Source organism: Pelophylax lessonae (genome assembly GCF_965119305.1).
Source record: "Pelophylax lessonae genome assembly, chromosome: 12".
NCBI lineage: Eukaryota > Metazoa > Chordata > Amphibia > Anura > Ranidae > Pelophylax > Pelophylax lessonae.
The window spans coordinates 100,983,939-101,005,109 of record NC_138779.1 but is presented as its reverse complement, the minus strand read 5'-3'; the positions used below and the strand labels follow the sequence as shown (position 1 = coordinate 101,005,109).

At 42.0% G+C, this 21,171-nt stretch overlaps 1 protein-coding gene across 1 annotated transcript in view; it reads left to right on the top strand.

The window, feature by feature from the left end:
* Positions 1–18,086, top strand: part of LOC309568645 (pleckstrin homology domain-containing family A member 7-like) — a 130,583-nt gene extending 112,497 nt beyond the window's left edge. The window contains exons 19-24 of the mRNA XM_082274375.1: positions 1,087–1,187; positions 2,504–2,683; positions 3,560–3,931; positions 9,552–9,640; positions 11,425–11,564; positions 16,951–18,086. Coding sequence (XP_082130501.1) covers positions 1,087–1,187; positions 2,504–2,683; positions 3,560–3,931; positions 9,552–9,640; positions 11,425–11,564; positions 16,951–17,456 — 1,388 coding nt within the window. The 3' untranslated portion in view covers positions 17,457–18,086. The remainder of the gene's footprint in view (positions 1–1,086; positions 1,188–2,503; positions 2,684–3,559; positions 3,932–9,551; positions 9,641–11,424; positions 11,565–16,950) is intronic.
* Positions 18,087–21,171: the final 3,085 nt, after the last annotated feature.

The window sequence follows — 21,171 nt, the reverse complement described above, 5'->3', positions numbered from 1 at the left end:
CAGCCACATCCTGAGTAAAAAAGCCAGTCCTCTGACTGCATGCTGTAGAGAAAAAAAGAACAAAAAAAGGGAAAAAAGCATTGTACCAAAGCAGTTATGATACCAATCCTTGATGGATAAAAACATATTTATTGAACAGAATAAGGCATACAGAGGCAAGGGGTAGCCATCTAGAGCGTTGCCAACCCAAGTGGATTATCTCGCTGTATAGGCTGCATGAGTGACTGGGTAATTCCAGGATGTGCCAAGAAGACCAGCTGGGCTATCTGGTGGGATGTATGCACAGCAACACTCCAGAAGGGGTTGTATATCGGCCCAATGGATTTGTGGATCTATGTGCTGTGATGCGGTCGCCTGGGGACGCCAGGGAGGTAGAGATAGCTGGGGCGCCCAGGACTGACAGCTGCTTCACAGGGGAAGCCGCATCTGTCGCCTGATGATGTTACAAAGCTGGTGGAAGTGGATGCTGCTGACTGCGGGCAGTGCTGAGATGAGATGCTGAAACAGAGCCAGACTGTAGCCAGTGAAAATTAAAAGCCAGCTGCAAAGACGACATAGAATTCGAACTGGGTTAGCTGTGGAAAAGGACCCTTGCTCTCTGTGTGGAAACAATCACTGTGCATATGTCTGACATGCACCCTACTAAATCAAAGCTAGCGGGAGAGCATGTGAATTGCAGATTGGCGAGCTCTACCTCTTACTCAGCTGAGGGTATGTTAGACCTGCAGTATGTAGAGAGACGACTGCTTCCCCACAGAGAAGGTGGGGCCTTCTGCGGCATGCTATTAGAGGACGGACTCTCTAAGCAAAACCAACAGACTTTTAAACACCTTTTTGTTTTGATGCACCTGTATTGAATGTATTTAGTGGATTTAAGCTGTAAGTTTAATTGAACTTTGAACCTAAACTTGTATGTCCTTGCCACATTGTTTACAGTTGCATAGTATGTGTGTAATGGATATGATGTATTGTGTGCATACACTAGAAGATACATGTCCTTAAATACATTAGTGCATTGTACTTTATATTTTTTTTTTTGCAGAAATATGGAGTCCATTTTAATCCAAATTTTTATTTTTTTTAAAGATGCTGCATTGCCAAGTAAAGATGTCATAGATGCTCGCCCCATGCAGGTATCTTCCCCAGTGTCCATACCTGCAAGTCATAAAATTACCTTTGAAACAAAGGTAGGTATGCATGAAACTGCAGATTAAAATGTTGATGTGCAGTAACTCATAGTAGCCAAGGCATAGGTTCTGTCACAAATGGTGGAAGAGTCCATTTATTTATTTATTTATTTTTTAATCCATAAGATAAGCTGCAAGAGACAGGGTGGATTAGCTACTATGTGTGTTTGGAAAAGATAGCAGCCAGGTAAGGTGCCAGTTGGTTCCAGTTTCCTGGCTGACCGATTTTCAACGGGAAGTAGGGCCTGAAAAAAGTGAGTACACCCCTCACATTTTTGTAAATATTTTATTATATCTTTTCATGTGACCACACTGAAGAAATGACACTTTGCTACAATGTAAAGTAGTGAATGCACAGCTTGTATAACTGTAAATTTGCTGTTCCCTCAAAATAACTCAACACACAGCCATTAATGTCTAAACTACTGGCAACAAAAGTGCGTACACCCCAAGTGGAAATGTCCAAGTTGGGCCCAAAGTGTCAATATTTTGTGTGGACACCATTATTTTCCAGCACTGCCTTAACCCTCTTGGGCATGGAGTTCATCTGAGCTTCACAGGTTGGCACTGGAGTCCTCTTCCACTCCTCCATGACAACATCACGAAGCTGGTGGTTGTTAAAGACCTCGCGCTCCTCCACCTTCCGTTGGAGGATGTCCCACAAATGCTCAATTGGGGTTTAGGTCTGGAGACATGCTTGGCCAGTCTGTCACCTTTTACCCTCAGTTTCTTTAGCAAGGCAGTGGTCGTATTGGAGGTGTGTTTAGACATTAATGGCTGTGTGTTGAGTTATTTTGAGGAAACAGCAAATTTACACTGTTATACAAGCTGTACACTCACTACTTTACATTGTAGCAAAGTGTAATTTCTTCAGTGTTGTCACATGAAAAGATATAATAAAATATTTACAAAAATGTGAGGGGGTGTGCTCCCTTTTTATGATACACCGTGTGTGTATGTATGTGTGTGTACAGATAGATAGATAGATAGATAGATAGATAGATAGATAGATAGATAGATAGATAGATAGATAGATAGATAGATAGATAGATAGATAGATAGATAGATAGATAGATAGATAGATAGATAGATAGATAGATAGATAGATAGATAGATAGATAGATAGATAGATAGATATAATAATTTTTTTTTTTTTTTTTTACACATACGACTGGGAGACCTTGATCACTGCACACATTCCAACATTATTCATGACATCATAACAAGTGAAAAGTTCAGATCAAATTCTTGCCACCTAGATAAGAGAAATTTGTATTTTATTTTCAGTTAGCATTTATCAATCTTGTTCTCTTCAGGCTTCCCCTCCTAATTTGCCAGAAATGGGCACAGTCCGGAAACAGAGAATGAGTGCTGAGGAGCAGCTGGAGCGAATGCGTAGGCATCAAGAAGCTCAGATCCATGAAAAGCCTAAACCTGGTGTGACTGCACAACGCCAAAATTCTCAGAGGTCCACAGCAGGTTCAGTTAGTGGACGGGTAAGTAAAAATAAGCCCTACTAATTTGCCTTTGACTGCAATGAATGCTACAAAAAATATGTACACCTCAATCTCCGTAAACTGACTGGTGAGGCCTGAAAGTGAGCCATTGTCAATGTTGCATTCTTTCTTGCCCATCGCTGACCCTGCCATGTTTGTTTTTTTAATACAAAATTATTTAACATGCATAGCTCTCAAGTACCATGCAATATGTTTATCACGTGGTAACCATAACTATATTGTCTAACTAAAATATGGAAAACTAAAACAATTCAACTTCACGTTGCATTACATTATTAGCCTACCTGGGCTGATGAACCAGCAATAGGCACAGTCTCAGTGTTATTTCTATAGTTTTCCCCAGGAATTTTTTGTAGTTAATCCAGATTCTTTCCAAGCCCTGATGAAAATAACCTGTTTGTACGTCTAAAATGCATTGGCTGCTCTTTGCACATTTGCAAACTAATAAACTGCTTCTGGACTTATACTGTGGTGCTCCCATCTTCTTTGCTTGAAGCCTTTACCCAGGTACCAGGTTTTTGGTCATTGCACACCAGCGAGCTTCTTACAAATTTTTAAGCACATTCCAAACTTGGGTTCCAGCTCACCCCGCCACCTTAGTTCTTAGCACCTTAGTTCTGTATCAATGAAAGAAACCATGCAATACCTTTCAGGGGAAAAAGGGGTCTAATCTCATCAGAAGTCCTGATAACTGGGCCTTTTGTTGGTCAAGATTCAAAAGCTGTGTATGTAAAACAGTGCATCGTTTTTACTGTTAGGGAGTATCCACAATTTACAGATGTATTTAATGAGCTTTGTTGTCTTAAAACCAAATTGACTGTACAGATCACTGCTAATTGCTCAACCTTCTTGCAGCTGAGGTCTTCGTCCTCGGACACATTCCCAACTGGAACAAATTCTCAGCAAGCAGAGAAGACCTCAGAACAGAGAAAGCCGGCACTGGTGAGAGTGACAGCCTCATTCTACCCCAGCACTGTGCCCTCTCAACAGCATGGAAAGCAAGGAAGTAATAACATAAGAGGGTCATCCCTTGACATGGCACAGGAGGACCCAACATATTGTGTTGTGATGGAACCTCAGGGAGAAAGCGTCGCCTCTGTAACAAGTCATGAGATTTCTCCAGTGGTTAAGAGGACAGCTCCACTGAGAACAACCAGTAAGATTGTCACTGCCACCTGCATGCAAATGAAAAAAGATATACCAGATGGCAACCATGACAAGGAAAGGGTGAGTAATTCTTGACAAATATAATCTTGAACAGTGTTGGCCATCATTTAAAGCAGAAAAAAATTAGTTTAAGTGTGCATTTATTAAAAGCTAGGTCTTAATTTGAGTTCTAAATGAAAGGAAACTCAATTTGTCCCCAGTGACAAAATGGGACACACCGAGGTTTTCCTTATTAACAGATAATGCAGAAGCCAACTTCTAGATCTTCGTTAGCCATTTGTTAGGAGAGTGTCCAAATCTAGTTTACAAATGATAATGAGATCTGCAAGCAAAGTATAGGCAGGGTTAATGGAGAACCTCCTCTACACAACAAAGGAAAACTTCAGTTTTGGAATTTTCAGAAAAGCACAAGTAAAATGTAAGGAACAATTTTTATTTGTATTGTTTTGAGAACATGTAACAAATAAAAAGTAGGTGTTCTCTTAACCGCTTGCCGCCCGCCCGCCGTCATATGACGGCAGAGCGGAGCGACCATTATCCTGGGCCGCCGTCATATGACGGCGGCACTTTAAGCAGGGCAGGCGCGCGATCGCGTGCGCGCCGCCCTGCACTGCCGGTGTCAGGGTGTCCCCGGGACACCCCCCGTCACCGGCAGGGGGGAAACAGCCAATGGGCGTGGCTGTTTCCCACGTGATCGGCTGTGTTCCAATGACACAGCCGATCACAATGAAGGCGCCCACTAGATGACCGCGCATGCGCGATCGGGAGCGCGCAGCGCGGTCATGTCGGTGGCACTGTGTTCCGTAGGAACACAGCTGTCACCGGCGGTAGTAAACAGTCACTGACAGTGACTGTTTACTATGTGATCGGCTGTGAATCCATTCACAGCCGATCAGAAAATGTAAACAAAGAGCAGTAACTGACTGTTACTAGCTCTTCTCTCCTCATACAGTTTCCAGTATGAGGGGAGAAGAGCTAGAAATAGTGAGTTACTGCTCTGTACACATGTCACAAAGTAAAAATCACACTAATAAAGGTCCCCACACTGTCCTCAGCCCCCCCCAATGTCACCTGTCACCCAACAGTCACCTCATCAGTGCCCAGAAATTGACACCCATAACGTTCACATGTGAGCGCAGCGATCGCAGGCAGAATCACTGCGATTCTGCCCGCAATCCGGAAATCATTGCAAATCGCGGGACGCCTGTGCGTTGCCCTTGATTTGCAATAGCACCCCAAACGCTGTGCGATGTTGCTGCCATTTCCGCCTGCCGAATCGCGGTAACATCGCGCAAACATCACATGACGCCCAAAAAAGGTACAAGAGTTTCTTTGGAGCGTCATGCGTTGTTTGCGCAATGTTACCGCGATTCGGCAGGCGGAAATCGCAGCAACATCGCACAGCATTTGGGGTGCTATTGCAAATCACGGGCAACGCACAGGCGCCCCGCAATTTGCAATGATTTCTGGATCACGGGCAGAATCGCAGTGATTCTGACCGTGATCGCTACGCTCACATGTGAACATTAGCCTAAAGTTCACCGGTCACCAGAGACTGCCATCAGTACCGCCGTGCACCATCGCCTGTCACCCATCAGTGACCATCGCCCGTCACCTGTCACCCCATCAATCACCGTCACCTGTCACCCCATCAGTCATCGTCACCTGTCACCCCATCAGTCATCGTCACTTGACACCCCATCAGTGATCGTCACTTGTCACCCCATCAATCATCGTCACATGTCACCCCGTCAGTGACTGTCATCTGTCACCCCATCAATCATCGTCACCTGTCACCCCATCAATCATCGTCACCTGTCACCCCATCAATCATCGTCGCCTGTCACCCCATCAATCATCGCCACCTGTCACCCCATCAATCATCGTCACCTGTCACCTCATCAATCATCGTCACCTGTCACCTCATCAATCATCGTCACCTGTCACCCCATCAGTCATCGTCACCTGTCACCCCGTCAGTCATCGTCACCTGTTTGCCATATACATGCAATCACTTACTGACCGCCTAACGACTATATGCGTCGGCCATTAAAAGCTAAATACTGGGGTTATGGCAGCAGATAGCCCCCATAACCCCGGTATTTTTTGAAACGGCGGGCGGTCGGCTTTCAGATAAGGGTGGTCCCAGTGGCGGATTCGCCGCGGAATTACCCTTACGGTGCAGGGGAAGAGGTGCCCCCCCCCTCCTGCCGCGTCCCAGACGTTTTCCCAGCTTACCGGACCCACCGCCAGCGGGGAAAACTATCCGGTCCCGGATCCTCAGAGACAGGAAGTCGAGTGAGGGCAAGATGGCCCTCACTCAACTCTATGGTCTTGGAGGACCGGTGTAACGTTAAAAAACCATACCCCTTGGAGAAACCATACCCTCGTCACTTCCGGGCTGAAACAGCTGAGCAGCGCAGCAGTGCGCATGCTCAGAGCCCCGGATACGTGATTGAACATTAAAGAATTAGACAAGTGCGCATGCTCGGTGGGCATGAAATTCTCACGGCACTGTGTCTAATGTAAAACTTGCGGCGCTTACATTAAAACAGCTCATGTGAAACGTAAATCATCTCCGCTCTTCGCCCTGTCACTGCCCTCATCTCCGGTAATAAATATAAAAGCGGTGACGGGTGTATGTGATGTAAATGTGACGGCGATCGCGGCTCCGTGATCCGCTTTTATATTTATTACCGGAGATGAGGGCAGTGACAGGGCGAAGAGCGGAGATGACTGATGTTGCAGATAAGCTGTTTTAATGTAAGCGCCGCAAGTTTAACTACCGTGAGAAATCCATACCCTCCGTAGCGGAACCGGAAGTGACGAGGGTATGGTTTTCTCACGGGTATGGATTTTTCACGGAACACCGGAGCTACGTCAAAAGACGTTGCCTAGCAACCAGTTTAAAGGGCCGCTTTTTTTTTTTGCTTTTTTTTTTCCCTCTTTCAACAATTTTTTTTTTTTTTTTTCTTTTTTAGTGTAGTTGCGAGGTGTGAGGTCTTTTTGACCCCAGATCTCACAATAAAGAGGACCCGTCATGCCTATTTCTATTACAAGGGATGTTTACATTCCTTGTAATAGGAATAAAAATGATCAAAACATTTTTTTTTTTTAAACTGTGTAAAAATAAAAAAATAATAAATAAAATAAATAGGAAAAAAAAAAAAATTAAAGCGCCCTATCCCCGTTAGCTCGCGCGCAGAAGCAAACGCATACGCAAGTCCCGCCCACATATGTAAACGGTGTTCAAACCATACATGTGAGGTATCGCCGCGATCGTTAGAGCGAGTGCAATAATTTGAGCCCTAGACCTCCTCTGTAACTCTAAGCTAGTAACCTGCAGAAATTTTTAAAATGTTGCCTATGGGGATTTTTAAGTACCAATGTTTGGCGCCATTCTGTGAGCATGCGCAATTTTGAAGCATGACATGTTTGGTATCTAATTACTCGGCGTAACATTATCTTTCATATTATGGAAAAAAATTGGGCTAAATTTACTGTTTTCTTATTTTTTAGTTAAAAAAAGTGAATTTTTTTCAAAAAAATCGCATTTGGAAGACTGCTGCGCAAATATGGTGTGATAAAAAATATTGCAACGATCTCCATTTTATTCTCTAGGGTCTCTGCTAAAAAAAAAAATATAATGTTTGGGGGTTCAAAGTAGTTTTCTAGCAAAAAAAAATATTTTAGCTTGTAAACACCAAGTGTCAAAAATAGGCCCAGTCTTAAAGTGGATAAATGGACAACTTTGTGTAAAGCGCTACTTGGATGTGAGGCCTATGTATGTGGCCAGGCTGTGAAAAAGTGTTACACATGTGGTATCGCCATACTCAGGAGGAATAGCAGAATGTATGCAAGTTTTGCTATGTACATGCGATGTGTTAGAAATATTGCATAAATGGACAGCTTTGTGTAAAAAAAATGTGTTTTCATTTTCTTTCCACATTTTCCAAAAACTTGTGCAAAAAAATGACATATTCAAAAGACTCATTATGCCTCAAAAATTATACGTTGGGCTGTTTGCTTTCCAAAATGGGGTCATTTTATGGGGGTTTCCATTGTCCTGGTGCTCCAGGGCCTTCAAAAGTGCGATAGGTTGTCAGGAAATGATATGTGTAATTTGTGCTCCTAGAATGCCGGACGCTGCTACTCGGATGTTAGGCCTCTGTATGTGGCCAGGCTGTGAAAAAGTCTCACACATGTGGTATCGCCATACTCAGGCAGAGTAGTAGAATGTGTTTTGGGGTGTAGTTGCAAGTATACATGTGCTGTGTGAGAGAAATAACCTGTTAATACGGCAATTTGTAAAAAAATAAAAATAAAAAAAAAAAAAAATCTTCATTTTGCAAAGCATTGTGGGAAAAAATTACAACTTCAAAAAACTCATCATGCCCCTTATTAAATACCTTGGAATGTCTACTTTCCAAAAAGGGGTCATTTGGGGGGTATTTGTACTTTCCTGACCTTTTAGTGTCTCAAGAAATGAGATAGGCCTTCAGTACATCAGGTGTGATCAATTTTCAATGAATAGCACCATAACTTGTGGACTCTATAACTTTCCCAAAGACCAAATAATATACACTTACTTGGGTTATTTTTACCAATGATAAGTAGCAGTATAAATTTTGGCCAAAATTTGTGAAGAAAAATGACTAATTTGCAAAATTTTATGACAGAAACAAAGAAAAATGCGTTTTTTCACGATATTTTCAGTCTTTTTTTATTTATAGCACAAAAAATAAAAAACCCAGTATTGATCAAATACCATCAAAAGAAAGCTCTATTTGTGTGAAAAAAAGGACACAATTTTTGTATGGGTACAGTGTTGCATGACTGAGTAATTCTCAGTCAAAGTGTGAGAGCGCTGAAAGCTGAAAATCGGTCTGGGCAGGAAGGGGGTGAAAGTGCACTGTAGGCAAGTGGTTAAAGTGTCGGTTCACATATATGCTATGTGGGAACCCTGCGAATCCACTGCAGGTTCCCGCATCACATTCAACGCATCACATTCAACTCGTAGGCAGTTCACACTGCCATATACGATTTGCTGGGGGTGTCAATATAAAGTTGACACCCCCAGATCAGTTAGCATATCGCAGTGCAAACTGTCAGTTCGGACATGAATCGGATCGCATAGGTGTGAACACCCATGCAATCCGATTCTGGTGCAGTCCCAAAAAAGGGTCCTGTGCGAGTTGTCCGAATACGATGCAAATTCAGCCATACAATCTGTATGGCGGAATTCGCATCACACAGACATCACATGTGATTTTGTAGAGCAGTGCACTCCGAATCACATGCAATGTCTGTCATCGCACATATGTGAACTGGGACTGAAAGTGGAAATCTAATTTAGGTGAGTGACCCCATTAGTGCATAAATCCCACAAACACACTGACACATTGAAATGTAACCAAATAGTTTGACAAGTAATCAATACAAAGTACTGCTAAATATTAATACTAATGCAGTAACTGTTACACATGTGCATTACTTAGCATGCACTTAATCTGACAAAATACAGTATCTGATGCTAGGTCCACTTTAAGCTCTTCGGTAATTCAGTGTTTTAACTTTTGGTAAAGTCTGTTCAGGGCAGGGACTGATGTGAATGCACAATATGTAAATTGTTGGTCCTTTATCAATAGCTGTAATAATATACTGAACATTTCTGTTGCAGGAGAAATTGGAAGCTAATACAAACTCTACCCTGCAATCTGATCAGCAAAGCACTGCAGAGAAGATGAAGACCTCTGCTTCCAGTACAAGGTAATGCTTTATGCTCTCTAGTCCAATCACAAAAAAGGATGTATGTGTGTTTTTTAGTCCTTGTAACTCAAATTTCCACCTGTAAGGTACTGCTATTGTTTTTGATTGTGTTTTAGAAGTTGGAGGCTCCGTCACTTTGCTTTTAAACCCTTTTAAGCGTAATTTCAAAAGCAATCAAGGGGAGGCATTTCTTGGGCTTTCAGATCATGTGGTAGATGTTATTTGCGGTCATCACATGATCAAAAGCCTGTCCAACTTGCTCCCAATCATCACTGTGTATCTAGGAAAACGCAATTACAGTGATTGAGCACATAAGGAAGACTCATATTTGTGGCAGTACTGGTACATTTATAACGCTGTGAGAAGGGGTTAATATAAGACTCTAACTTTGCCTGTTAGCCAAAGACTGCCCCTCTATAGACCCCTATAGATCTCCTCACCCCTTAGTTGCTTTGTTGAAGCAATCGCAAATACTTAGTCTTTCCAGTTATGGGGAGCATGTGACCAATTGCCAGGATGAAACTCCCAGCCCTGAGTGGCCAATCCCCATACTCAAACACTGTCATCTAAGGTAGAAGACACCATAAACCCTGTGTAAGCTCCAAAACCCTCCCCAATGTGGAGCTTTCACTGGGTTTGACTCCTGGCAGGGGAAAGGAACAGAGGGGAAGCCGGGTGAAGGTATCCGTGGGTTTGCAAGAGAATTGAATGGGCAAAGTTACAAAATCTCTTAAATTCTTGCAATAAAATGTCTCATAATGATGTGCTTTCATTAAATTTATGTCTGAAAAGAACAAGTGTAAAAGCCCAAATCTGTCTTGGTATCTGCTTTAGCATTGAGAATGGCAGAAAGAGGGGAAGAACAAGGAGCCAAATAGGCTTTGCTGCATAGACATCTGCTAATGAGCCTGCTCACATGAGTAAGTTGAGGAATGATCGCAATTTTTTAGGTCCTAAGGGCCCCCATGTTTATGGTTTAGGACCGGCTATGACTCTGTGGCTTCAGAGTTGGCTCCCCACTGCGCATGCTTGAGTTGCGCTGCACTTTGTGATTTGACCCACCGTCTCCTGGGACCTGTGATGTGGGTTGTGGGCAGGGAGAGGAAGCTTTCTAAGCAATCTGAGTGGACATGGGAGCTGGTACCTGTCAGAACTAGGTACCTGCTTTCTGGGGAGGGGGGGGGAGCTGCAAAAGTGGAGGAGGAGGAAATTTGCTTTTCAAGTGAAGTCCTGCTTTAAGCCACTATATCTAATACAAGAACAAAAATTTGTAAAGGCAATTATGTTGAAATGTGAAAGCCACATAAATATTTACTTTAAGGAGAGGGGCTTATAATGAAGTTCCTACATAGGAGGAAAAATAACAAACCTAGTCAAGTATTCATTAATTAAACATGAAATGTATTTTTATTGCAACTGGTATAAATACCTGAATTTGGATTCAGGCTGGAAGAGGGAGGGCAGAGGGATGTACTCATCAGTCTGCTGCTTCTCCTTCATTGACCAGTCTTGGACAGCAGTGGAGGAAAGACAGCCTGTGGACTGGCTGCGTTGTCTTGAAGGGCAGTGTAAATCCCAGGGCTGGTTAAACAGGAATACATATCCTTTGGTAAGTAGAACATGTCCCATATAAATCAACTGTGTATTTAGCGGTTTATAAAGAGTTCAGTCTTGGTCCTATAATGGGCATGTACTTAATGTGTAGAGTTTGATTGATTGTCTCTTCATAATGCACAATGCTTTCATTTCCTCTTAACTATTTTAAATGTGTTTTTATATTTCAGCCCTGCCACATCCCCTGGGGGTTTCAGGCGACTGTCAGATGAGGGTTTTACCACTCCAATAGAAGGGGAGAGGGAGCGAATAATAAACTTGTCCTATACTCTTGCTAGTGAGGCCTCGGAGCGCAGCAAAATTATCACAGGTACTTTGATTTTGGCATAACGCAACATGAGAAATTCTAAAACTTTATACATACAGTGACAAATGACTTGTGACCTTGAAACCTTTTGCACTTCTGTACTCCTGTACTCCTCTTGTATACTCCTCTTGTGTACTTGATCTGCCTCAAGTGTACCTGGGATCCATTTGAGATAATAGTTCAGCCAACAAAACAGCAAAGCATTAAATTCTTCCCAAATAGCCAGAAACATTTACTGGTGTGTGATCCACTTTGTTCCCCATGCCCCAGTAGTTTAACAGATGTGTCTAGTTTCTGAATTCTCCAATGGAAAGGCTATTCCATTAAACCTGTAGCAAAGACCCAACTGCCAATACCAGATGGAATGTGTGTGTGTTTTTTTTTTTTAAGTATTTAGTTGATTAGGGAAGAGTAAGAGTTACATTTACTGTTGGGTTTTAAAATTAAATTGATTACGGTAATTTAAAAAATACTTTTTTTAGTGATCTACCTAAAGTTGGAGGAAACACCTATGCATATTTTTTTACCTATAGGTAAGCATATATTCAGACTTGTAGGTACTGTAAATATCTCCTAGACATGCACTGTTTAGGTGATATTTACTGTACATGCAGCCGGTGACCTCACCGGTGCATGCGCTCTGAAGGAACTGCGTACCCGTGCCATTTCTTTAGAGTCTTGTGCTGTAAACGGCTGCTCCTGCGGGAGTGGCACTAGCGTGGCTCCGACCACTCTCCCAGCCAGAGTCTGCGAACCCGGAAGGGAGACCGGCTGAAGATTTAAGTGGCTTCGCAGTGCACTGCTGGAGCGCTTTGTTCTAAGGGAAGTTTTACATAATGTGATAGTATGTGACGTATACTAGCACATTATGACATCACCTTGAAGATTAAACAAAAAAAAAACAGCGGTTTACTAGCTAATTTTTTAAAACCTTATACAGCTTTATTCTTTTTTTCAACTCAGCATTTTATTGTTTTCAAATACATTACATACTTATCTACAATATATCGATAACATTTACATCGCCACTTCACCCAGCCTCCCCCCATCCCGGCAAGAAATAATCAAAACACACGATAAAACACAAAAAAAAAAAAAAAAACCCCTTCCTTGGAGGATACACACCATGTGATTCCCTTATGCCTTCTGCACAACAAACAAAAAAAAAGAAAAAAAAAAAAAAAACGCTTCTTTATACCTTCTTTAATATCCATTAGTGCACTTTGACCTTCGACCCGACAGGGAGAAGGAAGTTTGTACTCTCCCACCCGTGGATAGGAACATAATATAACACACAAACATAAACAACAAAAACATAAGAGGAGGGGAGGTGGAACCCTTCCCTACTCCCCCCCATGTCATATACCGTGAGCATTTCACTCAATTCGTGAGACCACACACCGAAACACGTTAATTAACCCCCCATTTCGCCAGCCCTCACAAATCCAAACTCATCCGTGAGAAAAAAAAAAAAAAGAATTTGAAAGCAGTAAAATTAAAAAAAAAAAAAAAAAAAAAAAATGAATAAAAATAGCCTCTCTCCCGCCCCCTCCAACCCGCCCGCCCCCCTATCCTACTGTCTGTAAGTATTCCTCTGAGCATGTGAACAACGTCCAGGGTTGCCATCGTACCCTATGCCGCTCTTCCATACTTAACCGTGCTGCAGTTAATGATTCCATCCTCTGAATCTCCCTTATTTTGGAGAGCCACAAACGTACTGTTGGGCTCTGAGTCTGTCCCCACATAGCTGGTATACAGGCCTTCGCTGCGTTCAATAAATGTATCAAAATAGAATTTCTATATCTTTTAATAGAATTGCTCGTACAATGTAGTAGGCACAATGCCGGATCTTCTCTTACCTTAAATGTTGTTAATTCCTCAATTATTCGGGCCACCTCGTTCCAAAACTCCCCAATTGCTGGGCATGACCAAAATATATGTATCATAGTCCCCCCCTCTTCTCCGCATCGCCAACATTTGTCCGAGTGTTTTCGATCCATTTTGTGCAGGATCCTCGGCACCCTATACCATCTGGTTAATACTTTATAACTAATCTCCTGATATCTGCTGGCAATTGATGCTTTATGAGCGAGTCTCAGGATTTTATTTACTTGTTGTTGATTGAAAGAGACAGCAAGATCTTTCTCCCATTTCTGCACAAACCTCGGACGGTGTAGGTCCTGTATACCCCCTAGGAGCGAGTACATGCGGAATTCGCTCCCCACCCTCACATAAAGACTCAAATGGTGTTAATGACCTTGGGATATACCCACTATTTTGTAGCTGTTTACAATAGTGTCTGATTTGGAATGCACTAAAAATGTCCAACTTCCCTTCGGGCCATGTCATTATCTCTTCAGTAGTTGGTGGATCACCTTGAGTCCATACGTCCCTCAGACGTGCTCTACCCGCCTTGGCTAGCTCTATAATTTTCCCATTGATATTCCCAGGGATAAAAGAGGCGTTTCCTACCAACGGCGTCAAGGGTGAGACCGAGGGTGCTACTGCTTGATGGTTTTGTAGTTTTGTTGCTATATGTAGCGTTGCCCCTATTGTCGGATGGGAGAGTATTTTGTCTGTTTTCAGAATGGGAGTCCATGGGGCAACTGGTATGGGAGAATTCATAATCTCTCTTTCCATATGTGCCCACTGTTTGTGTGATTGGTTGCAGTGCCAGTCATACACCCTCATAAGGTGGGCCGCCCTATAGTACCGTAACAGGTCAGGCAATCCCACCCCTCCCTTTGCCTTCGGGAGGGTTAAGATCTGCATCCCTATATGGGGAGATTTTTTCGCCCAGATAAAATTTCGAAATAAACTTTTAACCTGAACAAAGAAAGCCATTGGTATTGTAATTGGCACAGCTTGTATAACGTACAGAAGTCGGGGCAGCACATTCATTTTTAAAGCACTACATCGGCCAAACCATGACAATACCAATGTCTGCCATTTCTGTACATCAGTCCTCAATATCTTCAGAAGTGGGGAGAAATTTACCTCAAACAAATCCGAAGGTTTTGAAGTGATATGTATTCCTAGGTATTCTATTGATTGATTGTTCCACTGAAAAGGAAAACATTGCCGCAAGTACTTATATTTTCCTGCAGGCATAGAGACGTTTAATGCCGATGATTTAGATATGTTTATTTTGAAAAAGGATACCTCTCCATATTTACTAATAGCGTCTAGTATTTGTGGGAGTGTTTTTTCGGGCTCTGTCACAAAAAATAGTAGATCATCTGCATACGCTGCCACCTTGTGTTGTCCCTTTGCCACATTAAGTCCCGCTATTTCCGCATTTTGACGTATATTCCACAAAAGGGGCTCTAGCGCAAGAATAAAAATCAGTGGGGACAGAGGACATCCCTGGCGAGTGCCGTTTTTAATCTGAAAGAAGTCAGAATTCCACCCATTTACCCTGACCGCCGCCGAGGGCCTAGAATACAATGCCATAATGTAAGTCAACATTCTTTCTCCTAGGCCAATGTGCGTCAGGGTGGCCCTGATAAAGTTCCAGGCCACCCTGTCAAAAGCCTTCTCGGTGTCTACGGCCAACAGCATCATTGGCACTTTCCGTCGTTGCGCATTGTACACTAGGTCCACTGCTCGGGTGGTGTTGTCCCTCGCCTCTCTTGTAGGGACAAACCCCACCTGATCATAATGGATTAGGCTCGGTATGTATGGCAGAATCCGGTTCGCAATCATCCTTGCGAATAACTTGGTATCCAAATTCAGCAAGGAGATTGGACGGTAACTTCCACATATCGTTACATCCTTCCCATCTTTGTGGATAAGGGTGATGTACGCCCGTAGAGAATCTATTGGCATACTTCCTCCCTCCCCAATATAATTCAAATGCGCTAGTAGAGGAGCTTTCAGGATCTCAAAAAATTGCTTATAATATACAAAGGAGAAACCGTCTGGACCGGGGGCTTTGTGTGGTTTTGTCTGCGCCAAGGCCAACTTAAGCTCTTCCTCTGAAATCCTCTCCTCCATCACGCTCGCCTGGTCCGGTTCCAATGTCCGCATGTCCGAATTTTTGATATATTTGATCGCCTCGTCGAAGCCAGCCCCCCCCCCCACTCTGGCTATACAGCTTTATTCAATGCTCATTTAACCATATAGCATAACCTGATGTGAGGGAAAACTTTAGGTGAACACAGGCAGGTTAGTAATTCATGCAGTTCCCACATCAAACCTATATATAGATAACCACATTATGCATTAGCTTGCTGTGAATCATAGTTAATCTGTTTTGCCTTTTGCTGATTTAGGCACAAATGCATCATACACCTGTTTGACTCTATCTTTGCCTGCTGCAGTCAGGCTGCGGGGACTGAGCATTTCATGGTGATAGGACTTTTGATACTGTGCATCTGCTGACCATTTGAGTGGTTAAAGTTGGAACTACACTGCATCTGAGCACCACAAACCAAAAACACTTTTTCATTTCTAATATTCAAAGCAAACTCACCCATCTATATCTCCATGCTTTATTTTGCTAAGAAATCACTTTGCAAAACATCCCCTAGCATTTCTAGCCATGGCCATCTTGAATAAGGGCAGATGGTTCATGTAGCATTTACTTCCTGGAATCCATCTGCCTTTAGCTCAGGCATGCAGTTAGGCAGGTGTGCTTAGCTGAGAAAACCCCTCCTGAAGACTCCTGGGATGTATGACCTAATTTGCCTAGGCATTAAAATCAGGAAGTAACTGAAGAAATGTAGAAAAAAAAAAAAAAGTTAAAAACAAGTAAGTTTAATCTACTTATTTACTAATGACAGCAGCATAAGGACTCAAAATAATCCATTTTGATTGAGAGATTGATGGTCTGCTTTAAGGACTGCTAACAAATAAAGTTCTTTGTTTTAAGTCAATACAGTGTGAGAGTAATTTTTGTTACAGGGTGGTAATGTCACATGTGGAATGACTAGCCATTGAAATCAAGGTCTGATCAACATGGGGAAGTAAATATGATAAACTTTCCCATGCTTATGCTGCTAGCATTTACTAATGCTAGTAGCATAATGATTAAAAATAGTCAATGTTGAGTGAAGTTCCATTTTAAGAACGATATATTACTGTGGGTGGGATGCTATATGGTCGTAGTCACCTCACAGTCCACTTGCTGGGGTTTTGCTGCATCTGTCTACATGCACTGGCTTTTACTGAATTATCAGTCTAGAATGCGTGGATACACCCAATTGGCTAAATGCTGTAAGATCTGTTTTTACTATCACTTCTGTCCTGCCAACCAGTGAGGAGTAATGCCCAAAATAGAGCCGCAGACACAATAGATACCCAACAGGCTACAATAAATGTGATCGTACCCTGCAAAAAATCCTATTGGTATTAACACTTAAATATTATGTTTTGCTGTCTTTTCCAGCCAAATCATTAACTGATGACTATGATGCAAGCAGCGATGTCTCCTCTTCAGATGAAACTTATCCTTGGGACTTCATTATGCAAGATTCCTGTAGCAGCAAAACATCTCAAACCAAGACTTGCCAGTTCAAAGCCACTTCCATTCCACATCAAGAGGAAAAAACCTTCACCAACAAAGATGGAAACTCCTCCTCAGCAATTATCCCAAATCAGAGTTCTGTTGGAGCTTCTAGTCCTGATACTGCCAAAGACAGGCCAAATAAGCGCATTTTAGACCATCTTCATTATGAGAACTGGCCTGGCCATAAACATGATGGAAACAAAAGTCACTTTCCGGCCACAAAACAGGACAACAGTGCTCCAGCTAAGTGTAATGGACAGGTGGCCCAATATGATTTCCTCATAGAGGACTTGCATTATAACCCATTGAACATGGGCAAAGTCACTGACTATTGTAAGGAGGAAAGGGAACCCATCCGGATCACACTTCTCCAGTCCAGCTTCTAAATTGTATGAAGAAAGTTGTGATCTTGTGAATAGACTTCAAAATGGATGACATGTGACTTACAGATGGACCTTGCAGGGCAAAGGATGTTGGGTTGTAGTTGGCACAGCTTACGTTGAACTGAAAAGCAGTATTTTGAAGGCTAATATTGGAAGTTGTATATGAAAGTGGTATGTTGTAAAGAGCGTTGGAGGATGTAAATAGATGTATTTTAAGGAATCTCAAGAAGAGTTTAGGCGGTGATGGTGTAAAAATGTTGATAGAAATAAGGAATTGAAGAACGTGCCATGGTAAATCAAGGAACGTGCTGCTGAATGTAGAAAGAAGGTGAAAGAAAGAAAAACCAGCACTTGCCAAGTGTCAGAAATGTTTTCATATCTACTAGTGGTGATGCAACCCTAGTAAAAATAGTACAGAGTTGTGAATTATTTTATAAGCTCCCGTAGGGACTATTGCACTAACTGATTGGGTTACACTAGACAAGTAAAAGCAAGAAAATTGGAAGTGTTGAGCCACCAGATTCTTTTATAAAATTTCACACCTGGCCCAGAAAACTGGCAATTCTATTTGCTTGGCTGCTTTGGGCAACACCTTCTATTTGATTATAAAAAAAAAGGCATGTGTATGTAGAAGTTGACTCTGTGAAGTGGGCACACAGAATTAAGAGCATTTTATGTTTCAGTTGGTTAAACCGGCAGTAATAGTTTTAACTGTTTTAGTTTAACTGTCAAGATTCCATTTACTTTTAAAAGAAAAATCTTAGAAACTCTGTTATATAGAGTAGAAGGCTATGTTGCAACATTTCTGGTTAATTCCATGTGTGTCCTGGTTATTTCATCTGGGCTGTCATGTTATCTAGCGAAGGGTACAGAAGGCACTTGTTCTTGTGTAGGCAGCAAAGTTAAAGTTGGCCTCTAGGGCTGGTTTATTTAAAACTGGAGCAAAAGTGGAGGAGGTGTCCATAGCAACTATGATTAATTGGACTTCCTATTATATATTCCTTTCAAAAGTTTGAAAATGACCAAATTAACTTGACTGGTTGCCGTGGGTAACAGCTCAACTTTGCTTCTGTGTACATAAAATAAACCCAGTTAAATTTTGCTTATTAACAAATGTATAATATTGGTCTGTCCTGTTGGACCCAATTTATATAGCTAAATTTACAAAATCCTCTTACCACAGAATAGCATATGCTGTAAGGTGCCTGTTTTTACCTCTGCCTCACTCTCACCCCCTTGCTCCCATAATTCAGGGCTTGGCACCGGATTGCCCAGTTGCTCTGGCACCCAACTGCATTATGGAAGATAAGGGGGAGACCTTTGTTAGCTCTGTAAAAGTTTAAACTTTCTCAAATGCTATGGGCCTCCAGCAGCGGATCCCAGCAACAAGGGGGTGAAGTAGAACTCAAGCAGATATCCAATAGTTCTTGCTATGCAGCAGTGGGCTTGGATTAATTTTTTTTTTTTTTTTACCTACATGGTCACTTTAACTGTAAATACAAAGCTGAAAGGGACATGGTAGAAGTCCACATGGAACTGGCCCAAGGTGTCTTGTTACAGGGACATTTTTTTTTCTAGTTTGTAGACCAACCAGGTGACATGACATAACCTGTTATCTTTTTAAACATGTTTTTATACATATGAGAAGACCTTTTTGTTTTAATTTGTTGTTTTTATTTTTATTGCAGTGTATTAACCAGTGACCTTTTTATATTTTCATCTCATTCTATTAAGGGCTTGTATAAGTTATATATGAAGTCATGCCCTATTTTCAGTGTGCCCTTCTGTACTTGCCTTTGCATAGGGTTGTATACTGTTATTTTTTTTTATACTCGTCACTAAACATAATTAGGACAGTTGCTGCCTTATTAGCATGTCTAATAACAACTGTGCTGTAGAATTCTCCTTGATTTGTTATTTTGGAACACCTACAGACTGTGATGACCATTGCTTGCATCTATATAAAGGAGAATATTGAAACATGCGACAGGATGACTCTAAAGCTTTAAGCTGTTCTATGCAAGACTGTAATATGCAAATAAAGCAACAAAATATGGGTCTGCTTTGTTTTATGTTCTCTTATTCTAGACAAGTATTAAAAACACAAATTGTACATTGATGTATCATCCTTGGAAAAATCTATGGAGCAGCTTTCACTATATAATTCCCTAGTCTTATGCCTCCATTGAGTCCTGTATAGGGAACATGGGTAGTATAAGCATTTTAAATGTACTGCCTGGTGTTGATCTAGACCAGTGGTTCTCAAATCCGGTCCTCGGGACCCACTAACAGGCCAGATTTTAAGTATTACCTTGGGGGATGCAGACTAGAATACTGCAATCACTGAGAAGCAAATGAGATCACCTGTGATGTAATTTAGTTATCTTGCAAACCTGGCCTGTTGGTGGGTCCCGAGGACCGGATTTGAGAACCACTGATCTAGACCAGTGTTTCTCAACCTTTTTTTCCCAGTCCGGACATTCTTAATGTGTCGCTAAACCCACATCATAAAAAAGATCAATAAATATTGTATTACATGCGGTTTATCCTTGCTCAGTCAATATGTTTTCTGTTATCTGCAAAAAACCTGGTTGATCCTGCTATTCTCTATCGCCACCTTCTGTTCATGTCCTCAATGCAGCTAGGGATTTTGCAAAGCAGTGTTGGCAGCTCTGCACATGCTCAGTTTTCAGAGTTTCTATGCTGAGCATGTCCTCCCTATCCTATCAGAGCAGCCCATGTGACTATGGAGTTATACATGGTGGCATATACACTCTGGCAAATGACAGTCCACTCCCTATGTCCCTCCTCCATGCCCACTAACCAGCTTAAAACAATTGGGGCGGGATAGTTCATGTTGATTGATGTAGGCTTCACCTCGATCAATCATGTAAACCACTTAACATTGGAGCCTCCCAACCCTTTAAGGGGTTTCTGATGCTGGGAAGGTGGCTGTCACAGCGGTCACATGATCAGAAAGCTCCTGATTGCAAGTAGTGATCAGAAGCTTTGGGTTAGATGCCAGCAACTGTGCCGGAAGCGTGCAGGGAGCACAAATGTTTGACACAGATTTGTTTACATTTTGGTATGCAGATATGCAGCCTCTGTGTCAAGGTTCACCCCTTGAGAGGCTGCATATTTGCGTACTCTCAGAGCGAAGTTAATTCCAAAAAATAACAGATTTGATTTCAAATGTATATTTCTATAAAATTTAAAACTGTCTCTTGATATTAGTTATTTTTACTCCAAGGGCTGTTTTTTTGTGTTTTAACATGTGAGAGGCAGCAGAGGACTAGAAGCTACTCCTGCTTATGTTTCCCTGCAGACAAGCTGGGAAAGAGCTGGGTCATGTGACAGCTGCATAGCGATTAGAAAAAAAGTACCAAGATGTTTTCTTTATTAAAATACAGTGCCATCATTCACATACAGAAATGGAACAATGTAAATTACAGTGTGTGTGTTACCTATCACTTTAAAAAGTTTTCAGTCTGAAGGCATCCCAGTCTAAAACTTGGTTCAAATTACTGTGTGTTGGGAACATGCACAAAATTGCATGTGTTCCTGACACCCAGATAAACATGCTGCACCTTAGCAGATGCACAGGGGTTCCATTAATTTTTAATGGTACCCCCACAAAACTGCAAATGTGTGCTTTTTCGGTTCAGAGTGATTAAAAAAAGGTCAGGGACTGATTTCCCTGCATTTCTTCAGGTAGGGC